Raw genomic sequence first — 18271 nt, 5'->3', positions numbered from 1 at the left:
TGGCTAGGGAGGGGGTTTCTCACCACATGTAAGCTTCCACGTGGAAAGTTTTAGTATACTTTTCCAATAGCAAAAGAAGGAGAGTTTTCCCTGGGATTTCCACCCAAGCCCAGTGTGTGGGGGGGTGTTAAACTCTGTTGATAATTGGGTGGTGGTGGCAGCCTTAGAACCTACCAAGATTTACAGGAAAATTTTGGGAGAAGCCTTTGCTTGGAAAACACAGAGGGGATGAATCAGCATTTTTCTCCCTCACGTGGGCTTGCCCTGAGATAAAGGCTTGTAATCTGCTTTACCTTATATGTAACAGATGCCAACTTATATCCATCTATCCCTATATCTATTTAGTACCAGTATTTTTAACTTGCTAACTTTTAATATTTAAACTTGTAATTTTCAATTTTGGTTCTAACTTAGATTGGTTTTCAATTTCTAATTTGTCAGTTTTATATTTTTATAGCGTATTGGTTTTACTGAATTTGTTAGTCTCCCTGAGCAGTAGTGAACTGAAGGGGCGGAGTATAAATATTTTAAATAAATAATTTAATTACATTAAATACTGCCTATATACATGGTGATTTACACAGAAAGAGAGGACAGGCCCCGCCCCAAGAAGCTTGCCGTCTTCTAGACCCATAATATCCTAGATTATCTAGACGCATTTCAAATTGGCTTTCAGGTGGGCTATGGGGTGGAGACTGCCTTGGCCGGCCTGATAGATTATTCCTAAGAGAGAGCTGATGGAGAAAGTGTGACTCTGTTGGTCCTTTTGGATCTCTATTTTGCTTTCAATACTATCAGCCATAGTCTCCTGCTGGAGCATCTCAGAGGGTTGGGAATGGGAGGCACTGCTTTGCAGTGGTTCCACTCCTATCTTTTGGGCAGATTCCAGATGGTGTCCTTTGGAGACTGCTGTTCTTCAAAACTTGAACTTTTTAATGGAGACCCTGAAGGCTCCATACTGTCTAAAATGCTTTAGACTGGGAGAGATCATCAGATTTGGTGCAGGACGTTATCAGTATGCTGATGACACCCAAATCTATTTCTCCATGTCAATATCATCAGAAGGCATAACCTCCCTTAATGGCTGCCTGGAGGCAATGATGGGTTGGATGAGGGATAACAAACGGAGACTGAATCCAGATAAGACAGAGGCACTCATTGTGCGGGGTCAAAACTCGGGAGATGAGTTTAATTTGCCTGTTCGGGATGGGGTCACACTTCCTGAAGGAACAGGTACGCAGTCCAGGGGTGCTTCTGGATCCGAGCCTCTCCCTGGTGTCCCAGGTTGAGGCGGTGGCCAGAGGTATTTTGTATCAGCTTGGCTAATACACCAGCTGTGTCTGTTTCTTGTGATAAACGACTTCAGAGCAGTAGTACATTTGCTGGTAACCTGCAGACTTGATTACTGCAATGTGTTCTATGGGGGCAGGGCGGGGCCTGCCTTTTTACATAGTCCAGAAACTGCAGCTGGTAACTGAGATCATCTGGAGAGGTTCATCTGCAGTTACCACCAGCTCGTCTGGTGGCTACAGAGGGACAGGATTTTTTCTTGTCTTTTTCTTTTTGCTGCCTCAAGATTCTAGAATGCACTCCCAGCTGAAATAAAAGCCTTCCCATCTCTGACAACGTTTTAAAAGTCCTTAAAAGACTTGTTTTTTCACCTCAGCTTCTTAACTTGACTGTGGCTTTAAAATTGTTGTATGGTTTTCATTTTGTTTTAATTTATTTTATGTTGTAAGCCATCCAGAGATGGAAATTTGGGGTGGACTATAAATTAGACAGACAGAGAGATTTAGAAACAGGCACAAGGATTTAGAAACAGGCCCCTCCATCAGCCTGAGAAGGACCAACTGTCATCTGGCTATAACTATGCAATTATTTTAGTTACACATAATTAAGCTTACTTACAGTAGCGTGTAGGGACTAGGAAGTTGTGCCTAAGGCTTTAAAGGTCCAATTTTGGATCCCTAATGTCTGTGCCTACATGATAATACATGTGTTCAGCACATACATGTACTACATTTGTGTATCTCCACGTAAGACATTTTATGTGTACATGTAACCATGCTGGTGTGAAATAACTCTGGTGCTGAACAGCTAGGCTAAGTATTGGGTTTGAAACCACTCACTTTCAGCAATAACCTCCTCCACGTCCACGGTGGGCTCTTCAAACTCTCCAACCTCCACTTGAACTGGGTTGATTCCCACAGGCTCCTGAGTAAAGAGAGAATGTGGTCAGCTCTGATTGGCCCCTGACTGGTGCATCACAGATGCCTATCTGAAATGAATACACTGTTTAAAGGGACAAATAACTTTAGTAAAAGCTCAGGAAGTCAAGCATCAGGGAGGTGTTCCAGTTCTTAGCTGGTGCTGCTAAGCTCAATTACGACTAGTGGATGGAGCCGTAGCCTAGTGGTAGAGCATCTGCTTTGCATGCAGAAGGTCACAGGCATCTCCAGGAAAAGACTCCTGCCTGAAACCTTGGAGAAGCTGCTGCCAGTCAGTGAGTGAGAGGGACCAATGGTCTGACTCAGTGGAAGGTAGCTTCCTATGTCCCTATAACTGCTAAATCCCTTGAACAGGTTTCCTTTCATGAAAGTAGGGCTAGCTCAAGTTATTCTGCTACACTAGACACAAACATTGTTTCCTCCAGCCACACATTCTGATGCATGGGAGGCAGTTGTGTCCTTTCCACAAGGATGGTGCCAACTGCAGCCTCTTTCCTTGGCTCTGCACAAGTGAATGGAGTGAGGGGAAGGGGCTGCAGTTAGGAAAGGCAGGGCATGGAGAAAGGTGTCCCAGGCCTGGTTGTCCTAAGGGCATGGGGGCAAACTGCCTAGCCTGCATGAGAGGAAAGATAAAAAGGAACTTGGCCAGTGGTTGTTGCAAGCAGAGCTGGGTAATGCTGATGATTGGTATGTCTTGAGCAATGTCTGCACATTCTTAACTCCTGATGGAACTAGTGGAAAGACTAATCTTGAGAAATGGCAACTGAGACCAGCGATGTCTTCATGCTTGGAAAACAAAATAAGCCAGCAACTTCTTACAATGCCCCTTGACGAGAAAGGGAAAGGAGCCAGTGTGGTATTGCTTCATACCTCTGTTGTAGGATCCTCTACTACTTCCATCTCTTCTGGCAGTGCATCTTGCTGTAAGGGAGAAATCAGAAAGTGAGGCGCCGCTCCATCTGTTCTTTCTGCAGGGCTTGTCTCCTTTTTGTGTTTCAAGCCCCTCCTCTTACTGCAGTTATCACAGATTATCACTGAGGCTTGCTGGGCTTGCTCTTTAGAGCTTTCCCTCCTACCGTGCTTCCACACAATCACTTCCAACCAGGTTATCCTCCTACCTTGCTTCTACTCAACCAAAAATTGGGAGCACACACAGCTCCCAAACCTGGGTAGAAGACAGTTTTTGATTGTGTGGATGACCTCACAGTCTTGCTACATCCGTGGACATTTTGGCCATCAAGCACTGTCCAAGGCACAATGCGCTGTTAGTATGCTCTTACATTTCTTTTTTGATTATAAGCCTTTTGGGGACAGGGATCCATCTTATTCATTCATTCATTTATTCTCTATATAAACTGCTTTGGAAACTTTTGTTGAAAAGCAGTATATAAATATTTGTTGTTAACGAAATGTACAAAAACCAAAGTTTTTGTATCACTCTCGTGCTACAAAAATGCTATTTCTTGTCTTTTCGGCATACAGCACGTCCCACTGCTCTTTGCATTGGTTTGTTCCTAGTCTGCAATGGCTTAGATAAGAGCTACTTCAGGTGTAGGGGGAAAGTGTGGAATCTGAACCAGCAGGCACTATCGTGTGAAAATCGGACAACTGTCTTTTTTTGCAGTGTGTCTTTGGAAGCCACAGTGCACAGTGTCATATGAGAAGTAACCCTCTGGATGCAATCCTCTGTGGAGAAAAGCCTCAGTGACTATAGTGAAATACTTCCGAGAGAGGGTGTATAGGGTTAGACCAGGGGTTCCCAACCTTGGGTCCTCAGATGATGTTGGACTACAACTCCCCGTCATCCCCAGCCACAATGACTGTTGGCCATTGTGAGTGGGGATGATGAGAGTTGTAGTCCAACAACATCTGGGGACTCAAGGTTGGGAACCCCTGGATTAGGCTGTCAGTCTTTCAGACTCAAAGAGTGAAGATTCATGAATTCCTGCTATGCATTAACTTGAGCACCACCACCCTGCTTTTACAGCACTCCTATCCCTGAGGCATGGTTTGTGCAGAGGCTTCAAAAAACTTTGGATTTTGAAATACCATGTTCTGAGAGTAATGCATGTATGTGTGTGCACGTGCATGCTAACCTATTAAAGTGTCCTTGTGACTTTCTTGCAATCCTACCCAGTGGTAGCATTATATATATGGGGGGGGGGTAGAGGAGGAGGAAAATATATTTTGGGGTAGGGGACAGCGAGCTTTGTCATATCTCAAACAAAAATCCATTTGAAGAAAGAGATATTTTTATACTGAGGCATAAGACTCACCGGTGCTGCCAGGGCCTTGCCTGCCAGGCAGAGAAGGAAGAAAATCCAAGCCTGCATCTTTCTCCGAAGTCTAGACACAGAAGAGAGGAAGAGAGCAAGAGTTTGACTTACATATTGGGAAATAATGTATGGTATTCTATATTGTTAGTTTTTATTCAAATGATGGATGTTACTCCTTGTGAAAGGTTACTATTTTATTGTATTTTATTTAACGTATTTTATTATTTATGATATTTGTATTGCCCCCTCTCCCCCATCCTCATAATGACACTGTATGGTAGGTTTAGCTGAGAGATAGTAAGTGGCCCAAGATGAGTTTTGTGACTGTGTGGGGATAGGAATCTTTGTCCTAGCCCGATGCTCTAACCACTACACCACACTGGCTGCTATCATCATCATCATCTATTCTAGTAATAGCTAGCAAGTCAGTAAGTAGCATTGAACTTTGTGGTCTTTCGGATCCTGCTGCGAGGCTGTGCCTACTGTACCTGTTTCTCAAGCAATGCGATTTACCCATCAACCTGTTGTGGCCAGTTGAACAGTTTTGACCCATAGGAGGTAGACATGGAGAAATGTGAAAAGGGGACCAGCAGCTGCAGACACCCAGTACCTCTCAGTGTATTTAAAGGGATAGGCACTGGCTGACATTCTAACAAAACAATGTGTTTCTGCTCTTAGAGGGCTTATGGAGCATGTGCAGCACTTCGAAGGATAATTAGCCCAAGTGCAGAGGGATGAGGGCAGTACTGGGTGACAGTACTGGTGACAGATCAGCTGACAGCCCTAACTGAGCTTTTGAATGTTAATATATCAATAATAGTGTGATGTCAGCTGATACAAATATTGATATCTGGTGCACTTTCAGAGGCTCTCTTTTGAACATTCTGGATAGTGAGGTAAAAATAAAGGACCGTAAATGGGTTTCCTTCCTATTGGCTACATTGACAAATACATTTTATTTATTTATTTTTATTTTTATTTAACATATTTTTATACCACCCAAAACTTGTGTCTCTGGGCAGTGTATAACAAAATAAAAACAGAAAGTAAAGCATTAGTTGAAACAAAAACAAAACGTTTAAAACATTACAACAATGTAAATTTTTTAAAAAAATCTTTAACCTGTATTTAGACATAAATGAGCATAACAAATATTGAGAGAATAATGCAGGTATCTTTGTGTTTCACAAAGACCTAAAAAACTCTCGAAGAGTTTTATTATTAGCCACAATACTTATCCTGAAGAGAGGAAACCCACGGAAAGACACACACACACACACACACACACACACAGAGTTTCCATGAGTTTAAAGAGAACTATTATTCCCCCCCTGTGCCTTCTGTTTTGTGGGCAGTCACATTTTCACCAATCCTTTAAAAATCCTGCAGCTCAGTGTATAGTGATTGTTCTTTCTTCCCAAGACAGAACACCACGCTTGCAGCTATAGGAAAAGATCAGGATATGGGAGCCAAGAGAACATGTAGAGAACAATCTTGTCTGATCTTGCAAAAAATTTCAGGAGCAGCAGAACAGGATGAGGGGATGAAGGAGACGAAGGTACAGCTGCATTTGTAATTTGATAATACATTGACTCCTGGCAGTGGAGAAGGCATGTTTATGAACCACACGTTTGGTCCTTCATGTACTGTAATCCAGCCATGATTATAGTATAAATGGTGGAGTTGTAAACACATTTCCTTGCCTTCATCACTGCATTATGCCATTGCCTGCATTGATTTGTAAGGCTGTTCACAAACTAACGAAGCCCCTTTTGGTTTCAGGGCATCAGCAGAATCCAGATCACAGAATCCACTTGTCAGCAAACGCAGGAAGTCACATTTGACTTTACATTTGGAAGAGTTAAATCGACACAGCACTAAGATGAAAGATTTTACTGCCCTTGTTATGGTTTCTGTGGAGTAGCCATTTTAACTTCATTCAAAAGCACAGTGGAAATGACAATGTGGTGGCAAATCCAATTTGGTGGCAAATTGCCGATCCAGCCAGGCAATTCTTATTATATGTAAGCATTATATAATGCAGTGATGATGTGGATTATTGGCCCTCCTCTGCTCTCTGCCATATCCAGCACTACAGTTTTGCATCTTGACCGTGCTTTGCACAAGTGACTGTTGTGGAAGATGCAAACATCCAATTTCTGACAAGTGTGAAGAAGATGTGCGAATTAGTTGTGATTTCCTGTCTTCTGCATTATGAAACATCCAAAACCACTCTTAGCTCCTGGATCTTTCAAACTTTTCTGATAATATTTAGGCAAACTGCCTGCCCATTCTTACTCAGCTATGCCCTTATCAAAAAGCCCTAAGGAAATCTTGAGGGATTGAAATTCTTTGCTTATCTATGAACTAACATTATTAGTGTGCCCCAGTCTTCATGGCTATACTGCCATTGTATTATGCTATAACCCAGCTTTTGCAAGTTTTTGCTGTTTGATTTTAATAATTTCTACTGTTATAGCTCTCTTCTCTCTATGTTAAATGTGAATGCAGGAATGTGTATGACAGAAGCTGTGGAAGAGAAAGCTACATCAAGGTTGCCAGACACTGAACGTGCTGACAGATTTATGAATGGCCTTGCTGGGTGGAGAAACTGTGACGAGAGTGCTAGATTAGCAGGGTCCCAGATATCTTGTTTGCTACTTTTATGTATTAGCCCCATAGACTAAGAAATGAGCTTAATTCTGTAAGCTTATACGTATGATATATGCATTACTGCATTTTCCTCAGGACACCTGGCATATGTATTGTAGATAGCAATTCAGCAGAAGTGTAATCTTGCCCCTGTCCTCTCCTTCCTCAAAATGCCCATTCTGAAGGACTGATAAAGACTTTGTGACCAAAGGACCAGAAAGGCAAAGTGATGATTGTTTAACAATTAGCCTCTAACCACCAAGGCCAAAGACATCTTGGGGTGCAGAAGATAAGAGGCTGTGTATGCTGACAGTACAAGAAGATGAAAGGAGAACATCTGAAGACCCCGACAAGTGGCGTTGGAGTTGTCATAACCATAAGTTTTGATGGATGTGAGCACTGACCCCGAGAACAGTGAAGGGCTAAGAAGAATATAAAACTGGAAGACTTCAGACCCAACATTCAGCAGGCAGGTCCAGAAGACACGTCTTCTTCCCACCCCAGCATCATGCACCCCATCTTTTCTTCAAACCCTAGGATCTTCAATCACTGGGAAGAGCCTTGATTTGGCCAATTAGTTGGTTTCCCTGCGACTTTGATAATGAACTTTGCCTGCTCAGGTTAGGGTTAGGGTTGAAAATAAAATCAAGCTTTCCATATCTGCTATCTTGAACACCAGTTTTTAACATATATTTGCACCAGGGGTGTAATTATAATAGCAAGGGGAGACACGTCTGGGGGCCCACTGCCTTCGGTGCCCCCCTGGGGGCAAGTCACATGACTGACTCCCCCAGCCGCGCACCCGCCCGGGCTTCCTTCAGTTGTATTCATCCTCCGAAACAGATGTGAGTGTTAGGACCTGGAGCTACCAGAACAGCATGTCTTTCTCTAGTACCATTAAATGACTTGCATTGTCCACAATTTACAAAACCTTTAAAAAAATAATTTAGGATGGTGTTCTGTTGTGGCACATAGGTTATGCTTTTTGTTACCACTATTCAGCCTCATTTACGATTTCTTTACTTCATGAGCTGAGCTTCAGTGAAGGGAGGGCCCATTTTAAAATCTTGTCTCTGGGCCCACTCCAACCTTGCTACACCCCAGATTTGCATATTGAAGAGGTCTGGGGGCGGGGGGAAGCTGGTGTATTGTTTTTTAAAACAAATCTCCAGGCCACAGTAAGAATGGAAAGCGCTTCCATTCCAGAGGGAAGCTTCCCAGCCCCCACCCCCACTGAGACCCCAAAACATGGTTTAGAGTTAATGCTCCATTACAGTAACTGGAGCTCCCCATTGATCTAGCATGCAGTTATTGTTGCACATGAACACTGGGTGCGGGGGAGGATATATTTTTAAAAGACAGAAATTACATTTGGAGGGGATCCGCAGGCACTACATATGTGCACACACATATACTCTCCACATTCTCTTCACTACCTGGGCACAGGTGCCAATCAGAAGCAGGAGGTAGGGACATCTTCTACAGCCCTATAGGCCAGAAAAAGACATGATGGATGGGGGGATCTGGCTATGTGAACAAACCAACATTTGAAAAACTGTAATGAAATGTAATCAGCCATAATAATGAATGCAATGTGAACGGCCTTAATTACTTCCATTTTTGCTCCTTTACACTTTTACACACTTATACAAGCTTTATATATTCTCATCCTAACTTATACCACTTTCTCTTGCGGTAAAGCCTCAGTCTGGGAAACCTCCTGGGGAGGAAAGTTGTGTTTGGCTGGAACACAGTCAAGGAATTCTAGTGTGTTTTGCTCTCAATAACCTTTGTCTGTCTTCATCCTGACACTCCTTGTTGCAAATTGCAACTGAGAATAAGATATTCGTGGCTCTCCATCTGCATGGGAACCTCCTCAATCACAGCAGGTGAATAAGCAGCATGTTGTCAAAGAGGAGGGTAAATTGCCCATTGATATTTATTTTGTTTTATTTTATTTAGTACATTTGTTTACCATCCCATACAAAAAAAGTCCCTGGCCGGTTCACAATAATCCATGGCTGGTTCACAATATAATATATGTAAACCAGGGGCAGAGCTATAATTGGGCAGATGTGGTCAAAGAACGCGAGCTGCCCCGTATCTGGGAGCTGTCTCTTACCTCCTCCCTCCCCTCTGCCAGCCAGCTTCCCACTCCTGCTGCTCCACTCCTCCATTTACAGCCATTTCCAGGTTGGGTGGAAGCTCCTGTTCAAGACTTTCCACCTTTCCACTGCCCAGGAACCAGCGTGATGCGGAACAGTAGAACAGGCAGCGCTGGGTAGTGTGAGGCAGCAAGAAAAGTGAGAGGCAGTGCAGGATTCTAGACACCCGGGAGGTCGGGATGTGCAAGCTGGCTCGATTCAACATCAAACCAGCCCAGTTCGGGCAGTCTGCATTAGAACTGGCCCAGCCCTGGTTCCAAGAACCGGTTCGTGGACAGGCTTGGGTTTACTTGGGAATAGAATGGAATATTGATTTTAGTGCTCAACCAGAGAAAGGGTTAACTTGTAAAGGGGGCACTTTACAAGTAATGGGGGCATCCCTAACCTTTAAGCTAAAGGCACAGGAGTGGGTGTGGAGAAAGAAAGCAGTCTCCTTACTTTTACAGGAAGCAGTGGTGGAGGCAGTGGAGAAGCATCAGAGGTGGCAGGGGAGTGGCGGGGATGGAGGCTCCTCCAAATGACAGCTCACTGGCTTCCCAAATGACAGCCCGGACCAGCAATGGCCTGGTTCGGGCCTCTGCACATGCGCAGAGGCCATTTTCATGACCGATGGTGATGCAAATGGCCTCTGTGCACGTGTGGAGGTCATGAAAATGGCCTCTGCACATTTGCAGAGGCCGGAACTGGGCTGCAGCTGGCCTGGGCTGTCATTTGGGAGGCCAGCGGGGGGCTTGGAGGAGCCCCCTCACCCCTTCAATGTTTCTCTGATGCATCCACCTTGTAAAGGTATGGAGGCCGCTTTCTTTCTCCACCCCCACGCCTTTAACTTAAAGATTAGGGACACTTATCTAAGTACACCCGAGCCAATCCACGAACCGGTTTGGCCCGGCTCAGGGGTCGAACTGGACCAGACCCGGTTCAACTGAACCTGGAATCAGACCAGGCTGGTTTGAATCCAGTCCGGATTCGAACTGAACTGGTCGAACCGGTTCCACGCACATCCCTACCAGGACGTTGCCGGGGTGGTGACTGAGGCAGTAGTGGCAGGGCTGCCAGTGGTAAGGGGGCTGCATACACAAAGCATGCACCATCACAGGTGGGGCTGGAGGCCACACGCATGTAATCTGCCCACGGGACCACCAGGAAGGGGGATGAACCCAGGCCCACCCTCCCCTAGCTACACCAGTGATGCAAACATATATGTCCTAAACATCTGAGCTCCAAGTTTAAGCTAAATACTGGAGTACCAAGCAAACCACACCAGCAATTATAAATGTGTTTCTATTTCCATTATAAGCAAGGGTTCAAAATATTACAGAAGAGTATTTCTTTGGAATAACTGATGTTTAAATAAAAGAAATGTGCTATTTGAGTTTCAGAGGCTATGTTTTTATGTTGAAAACCAAGTCTACTCAGAAATGAACTTTGATACACTTTGTCATCTAAAGCTGAAAGTTGCCCCTAAATGTGAAAATTTGTCACAAAATTAACACATATCTATCAAATGCTGAACTCTAAGTTTTATTTTTCAAATGCTGCATGTGATTTCAGTTATCTGCATACATATTTGAAATCTAAAAAATGTATACTTTTTTGCCTTCCTCCAGTGTTGCTCAGATCTAATTCAAAGACATCTCCTGGCATTTCTATGATAAATGGCAGTATTGTATTTTATTTTTAGCTCATTTTGCACCTGAAATGTGGACTGACCTTCAGAATTTGTCTGTGAATATAAATGTTAAGGTGCTTCAGTAATGTCCATCCAGTTCAGTCTATATTTATGCTAATGAAAGATTTTACTAGTATTTATACTGCTAGTATTTATACTGCTATACTAGTAGTTATATGTTGCAGCCTCCACACTTATCAGGGAGGACTGTCAAATGGTTTCTACTTGTTTTTTCATGATATACTTTTTTGCATGAAGTTACAGCACTATCAAAGAAAAACTCATCTGGATTTTAATATGGATCAGATGGAAACTGCAGCATGATCTGTAAAATTACAGATGTGGTGTTTTTATCATTATGGACTCTTTCTGGTGAGAAGCAGTGGATAGATATAGAAAGGGCAATCCATTTTTCCCTTTGCCTTGGCTGCTGTCTAATGCATACAGCCCTCCCTCCCCCCCATCTCTCCTCCTGTTCAGTACACCAAGTCCCTTCCTCTCTCCTTTATTTGCTCTGGAGGCTGCTGAAAGCATCCTCCATTGCTGCCAAGACCCGAAGCTGAGGTCAATAGCTCTTCCCCTTTCAAAGGGCATTTTTGGGGTGGAAAAGTACAGCTGAATCTGGCTGTTCCCTTCATCCCTGATTTATAAGGGCTTTTCTTGTGCTTCTTCTAGCAGGGATTTGCCTTGAGTCCTAGCTCAATTTCCAAGCTATGATAATGCTATTGAGGTTCAGACGATATGAGTGGGGTGTCAAAGGAGTGCATTCAAAAGACAGCACCCCTTCAATTACCCTTGTCTGAGATCTCAGCAGTATCCCCTGTTCCAGGGAACATCGAGGTTTCAAAGCATGAGTCTGTGCTGTGGTTTTTGTCTGTCTGACAACAAGCCAGCAAACACTCAGAACTGCCACTGTTGTGTTTGGAGGGAGAAGGGACATGGATAAACTCACTCTGCAAACAAGCGTCACATAAACGTCTGTAGCCTGAGACAGGAAACAAGTTTAGTTTAAAAACAAAATGTAAAGAAAAGCCTCATTAACTAACTCATATTCAAGGGGAGTTGAATAGAAGCTTTGGCTCTGATGCCTTCCAGCAAGGCTCTTAATGCTTTGCAGTAAGATAGTTGTCAGATATACTGGTACACAGCATGACCCACTTATAGTGAAGACTTGGCTTCACAGTCACTGTACAACTATCCCATGAGAAATGCTGTCTGGGCTTTAATCTGAGTCAAGACTGATATCAACTGAGCCCCAGACTTTCTTTTGTTTTAAATGTCAAGGCTCAGCCCTGGATTGATGCATTTGTATGAGCAACTTTGGTCCTGCAACCCCACTTTCCCAGCCACTGCTTCTCCAATAGGAGAATATGAGGTCATTCACACAAGCAAAAATGAAGTTCTACCCAGGTTTGGGAGTTGTGTGTGCTCCCAGTTTTTGGTTGTGTGGAAACAAGGTAGGAGGTAAACCTATGTAGCTGTTCCACACACCTTGCTTCCACACAGTCACTTCTACCCAGCTTTCCCTCCTACCTTGCTTCCACACATCCAAAAATTGGGAGCACACATAGCTCCCAAACCCAGGTAGAACACAGTTTTTGATTGAGTGAATGACCCCCATGTCTGATCTGGAATAGCCTGGAACACAGAATGCACTCTTCTTGTCTCTAGGTTATTTATCTAGAAGAGGAGTTCCCAATCTTGGGTCCCCAGATGTTATTGGACTGCAACTCCCATCACCCCCAGCCACAATAACTTTGTCCATTGCAGCAGAGATGATGGGAATTGTAGTCTAACAGTGTCCGAGGACCCTAGGTTGGGAACAGTGTTCCCTCTAGAGGGATTCCTGGATGTTGTTGACTACAACTCCCAGAATTCCCAGATGCAATGGCTTTTGCTTGGGGATTCTGGGAGTTGTAGTTATCATCTGGGAATCCCTCATAGAGGGAACACTGATTGGGAACCCCTGCCTAGGGAAAGAAACTTCTATTTGGGTAACTACGGGTAGTGCTGGTACCTGATAAGGATCTTATACTTTGCTTTAGAGCTGGTTGATTTTTCCCCCCCTGAATGAGAAGATGACTATTTATGATTATTTATTCTGCACATGCTCAGAGTTTCTTTGCATCAAGAACAGACAGGCACAGCTACTATGCATTTGGGAATTCTGTGTTAGAAAACCTAGCTTCTAAGAAAGATTAAACCCTGACATTTATTTTTAGTAAATGAAATGTTGATGCTGTTCAGTAGGCTGGCCTGGTTGAGATCCACATGTCGAGCCCTTTCTCATGATCTGTGAGAAAGGGCTTGAAGGGTCAGGGGAGGAAGCCTAAAAAAGCTTACCTCCCCCACAAACGATCCTTGCTGGGTGAGGAGATTGTGTGTCCAAACAGGCAGCTGCCTCCTTGTGCAGCGCAGAGGGCTGGGACGCATCACCTGAGCCCCCGGAACTCCCATCATGCATCGCATGAGTGTGTGGTGCACTATGGGGATTCCCCTGGTGCCAGCTGGAAGCCCCGCAGTCTCCCAGCCCCAGATGCAAGCAGCTGGGGCTGGCAGATGATTTTGGTTTTTTTTTTAATGGGGCTAAGATAGCGCTAGCTCTCTTAACACCATTTAAGTGGGTGGCTGGCTTGGCGGGTTTGCCACCGAGGCACCACTGGGATTGGGTGCAATCCCAACGGTTCTCATGCATGGGGCTTGGCTTCATTAGCCCGGTTCTGCCTGCGCGTGAGAACAGCCTCGGTCTGTGATCCTGTCAGTGGCCCAGTTGTTCACTAGAAGAGCAAACTGGGTTCTCCTATTGTTCAGACAGAGATAGCAGGAATCTTGCCACTTAACATTGGAAATTACAGATTAGCTGTGGTTATTCCATATTTTGTTAAGATGGTTTGTATACCGTTTGCATCACTTTAATCAGGGATGTTAATTTTAATGTTAATATTAAAATTAAATGTTATACATTTAAAAACTTCAAACATATTTTATGACTTATATTTAGGTTTTTTTCTGGTTCACAACCAAAGCTGCTCCCATGGTGGATCTTTTGCCCCACCCCCACCTCCCACCAAGTAATCTGGTTGCAGTCAGTTTCACCCTCTTCTTGTCCTACGGTAAGTATATATCCCCTGGTGGACAGATATATGTTTAAACCCAGCCTGAGAAATTGTTTAAAAAAAAAAAAAAAACCACCCCCACACGCCCCTCATTCAGAGGGTTATAAATATATACCTAACCGCAAGCCAGTACATGAACAAAAATGCTTCTTGTGAAAGAAAAAGGTCAGCATGACTTGAATATTCTCTTGTTTTGAGTGACTGCATAAAGTCACTGCAGGATTCTCATCCTCCCAGCAGGAGTCCTAGCTGTACACATTTTCCTTGGTGTCACAGATCACTCTTCCCGGTCCATAACTCTAAAGCAGAGGTGGCCAACTTGAATATCTCCAGCTGTTGTTGGACAACTCCCATCATTCCTGGCTGCAATAAATTGCAGGATGGGTTGGGGTGTGTGTGTGTTTGTAGTCCAACAGCAGCTGAAGAGCCTCCCTGCCCCGCAAAGCAGCATCATATCTATTCTGCACTCCAAATCATGTTCACTTGCGATTCCTAGCTATTATAGAGTTAAGAGAGGCTTAACCCCCTTAATGATTGGCAAGGCTGCTTTAGCAGGTTTTTCTTCTCCTACACAGCTAGCTCTGTGGTGCCAAACCAACACAAATTGAGGTTGTTCACACGACCGGGTGGGCAGGCGGGTGGGGAGAAGGCTTGGCTTCACTCACCTTCCCCCCAGACGACTGATGAAATGTTGGTGGGAGTGACATCTGTGCTCCCATACAGTCCAGTGTCGGAGAGCCAGCCTGATGCATCCCAGCCTCCAAGTATTCCACAACGCACCAAGTGCAGTGCATTGGGGGTTTCCCCCAGGAGACGGACACTCTAGGCACCTATCTCTGTGTGCCGCCGGGCTGTGAGCACATGAGCTGGAAGCCCAGGTTAAAGGAGTGCTCACTCCCATAACCTCGGCTAAAGCTAGGCTATAAAGCCAGAACAGGTGGCGTGCCCCACCAGGATTGGGTTCGATCTCGGCAGTTCTCACGTGCAGCCTATCCCAGGCTGGGCTTCCTTAGCCTGGGTTAGGCTGCGCATGAGAATTGCCTCATTGCCATCTTTAAACCACTTCATGCCCTTCACTCACCATATTCTGTCCTTATTTCCCAATATATTCCTGTCCACAGCCAAGCCTACCACCTCAGCAGCCTGAAGGTCTCCTGCTCTGTTAACTGACTCCATCTTCTGGTTTGCTGCCCTTTCCCGGAACACATATGCAGTGCCACTTTATGTCACGTGACTCTCTAAAACAGCATTGCTTGATCCTGTTTTTGTGTCTCCCATGAGCGGCTTTTGGTGCAGGTGTCGGGAATAGCTTATTTATTTATTTTAACAAATTTCTATACCACCCAAAACTTACATCTCTGGGCGGTTCACAATCAAAACACAACCAAAACAAAATTTAAACATTAAAACAATTTAAAACTTAAAACAAGTTAAAAGTATTAAAACTGTAAATCTAATTAAAAGCCTGGGTGAACTGATGTGTCCTGATTGACTTTTTTAAAGTTGTCAGAGATGGGGAAGCTCTTATTTCAACAGGGAGTGCACTCCAAAGCCTTGGGGGCAGCAACAGAGAACGGCCGGTCCCTGAGTAGCCACCCGACAAGCCAGGGGCAACTCTAGACGAACCGATTAGCTTAGCTGCCTTTTAATGGGCTGCATATCTCATGTACACCTTTCTGCAATACCTGTGCACTGCTTAACAGAAGACCCATTCTCTTTTCAGTAAGGTTAGCATTGTTTGCTGCTTCTGTACTACATGACCCATTTTCTCTCCCTTTCCCCAGGGAAGGATGATTTTCATTTCTTGGCCTTTAAATGATGCACAGCTCCATTTTCTCTATCACCTCTTGTTCATGCTCCGTCTCTTCTCCTAAAACTATCTATCTCCCTTGCATATTAAAGTTTACTATTCATCTTTGTTATCTATTCTGTATGCTTGTGCAGCAGAACCATATCTCAATATACAAAAAAGACTGAGGAAACTTGGATAAGAATCTACTTTGTGATCTGCCACAGATTGACGGGGCAGTTTTGGTTACGTCACTTCCCTTCTCTATGCTTCTGGCTTTCAAGACGTAACTGACAGCAAGTTTTCTTAAAGGGCTAGAATGAGAAGCAGGTACAGGGTTGTAGACCAAAGCCTCAACCAACCCACACCTTTCCCCCCACAGCCTCCTCCAGTGTTCCAACAGAGATTCTCAGATGTTGTTAACTACAACTCCCATAATCCCCAAGCAAAAGCCATTGCAGCCAGGGGTTCTGGGAGTTGTAGTCTATGCTGGCCTTGGGCCAAAATAAACAAATAAACAGTAAACAGTAAACAACATCTGAGAATCATTGTTCAAGAGAACACCGGCCTCCACCCCTCTCTTTCATATCTCTTTGAGTTGGCATGGTGAAGGGGTGATGGTGTTGGGGCTGCTGGTTGCTGACTGATGGTTTTACTAGTTTTCATAGTTCACATGATATACTCACTTATATTTTTGAACATGTGATGCATACCTTCCAATATGTCCCTATTTCCCATTCATGTGAAAACATGAAATGTGGAAATGAAGAAAATGCATGTGAAAAATTCGTGCCTTGGCAGCAGTGTTCCCTCTAACAGGGATTCCCAGATGTTGTTGACTACAACTCCCAGAATCCCCAGCTGCAATGGCTTTTGCATAGGGGTTATGGGAGTTGTAGTCCACAGCACCAGGGAATCCCTGTTAGAGGGAACACTGGTTGGCAGGTATGGTGAAGATACTTAACACTGAGTCACACACTATTGGTCCATTTAGCTCAGGAACATAGGAAGCTGCCTTATTCAGAGTCAGACCATTATCTCAGATTACATTCCATTTTTAAAAGCCTATATTGTGGCTTTTAAAAACTGAAACGATATATTTATAGTATGCAAATATATTTAAATTTAGTCTACTAATCAGTTAGAAGACTAAAACATTCTTTAATTTATTGAGATTAACACGTGTCTTACGGCAAACCACAGGGAGTATGCTGCATGCAGGACCGGACTGTTTTGGGGTTGCAACAAATCCACACATGCATCCCGACCCTATAAATGTTTACATGCCAGTAGATCCCACTGGGACTTACTCCCACATAAATGTGCATGGTTGTGGTACAGCGTTTTGGAAATCTGTTGTGTGGTGGTGTACATATAGTCCAGTTCTGCACTCACACCAAAAGCTGGGAGCTGCCACAACATCAGATTCCTCATGCTCCTGGTGTTCCAGGCCCTCATGCTGCTATCTTTAAGCTAGTATCTTTTTTTGAAGTATTCAATTAGGGCTGCACTATTGCTAAATGGCTCTGTAGGACTGGGTTATGCACCATTCTTCATATATTAATCCATGACATTTTACAAAAGAATTCATTAAAAGACAGCAAAACACAACAAAATACGACACACTATGAAAATATTCATCTGATCGATTAGTAAGATAGTTCACCGAGTATTCAATAATACTTCTAAGACACTAAATTACACAGAAGTGAATCTTTTTTACAAATTTTCTAATGGACAAAGCCTTTAATGCACAAAAGCAAGGACTGTAATTAGTACCCTGAACATGAGTGAGACCTAAGTATGACTGTGCTGAAGCAGCTGGTTTGTTTTAAGACCAAGTAAGTTTTAGGCCACAATCTGACACACACTTAGCTGGGAGAGGGACTTACTTCTGAGTAAATATGAATGTGTTGCACAAATCTCTGTGCATTTGCGAAATGTTTCAGGAATGCCCTTATTGAGATTCAGCAGAATTCTTGAATATGCAAGATGTACAGTGCACAGAATTACTATAAGTGTAACACACTGTGCACTATATGTGCATGTCTTAAAATCCTTGTCCTTTGTTCATAACCAGAGAAACTCTGTGATCTGGGCTTCCTCCTCCTCTTTATTACAGTTTTACAGTTGAATAAGATGGTATAACGGCGATGGAATACACATTCTCCAAAAGAACACAAATGTTTCAAGACCTCTTTAATGCACAATAAAATATAAAACAGATGTTAAAATAGCAAATAGTTCATTGTTACACATCAGCTTCAGTGCTATACAGTTGTGACTGAAATGTGCTGTTAAGTACCATACCTCAGCGTCATGGCTCAGAAAAACTGACAGTACAGTAATTAGCCAATCCTGTTACAGTGTCAACCA

The 18271-nt window shown here is 43.7% G+C and overlaps 1 protein-coding gene across 1 annotated transcript in view; it reads right to left on the bottom strand.

Annotated features, from left to right (window-relative positions):
* SPARC (secreted protein acidic and cysteine rich) overlaps window positions 1-18271 on the bottom strand; it is a 34475-nt gene that overhangs the window by 11776 nt on the left and 4428 nt on the right. Inside the window, exons 2-4 of the mRNA XM_053300800.1 lie at window positions 4505-4574; window positions 3099-3149; window positions 2130-2214 (exon numbers count right to left, since the gene is read on the bottom strand). Coding sequence (XP_053156775.1) covers window positions 2130-2214; window positions 3099-3149; window positions 4505-4561 — 193 coding nt within the window. The 5' untranslated portion in view covers window positions 4562-4574. The remainder of the gene's footprint in view (window positions 1-2129; window positions 2215-3098; window positions 3150-4504; window positions 4575-18271) is intronic.

This window comes from Hemicordylus capensis, chromosome 2, assembly GCF_027244095.1.
Source record: "Hemicordylus capensis ecotype Gifberg chromosome 2, rHemCap1.1.pri, whole genome shotgun sequence".
In the NCBI taxonomy this organism is placed as follows: domain Eukaryota; kingdom Metazoa; phylum Chordata; class Lepidosauria; order Squamata; family Cordylidae; genus Hemicordylus; species Hemicordylus capensis.
This window is presented reverse-complemented; position numbering and strand designations above follow the sequence as displayed.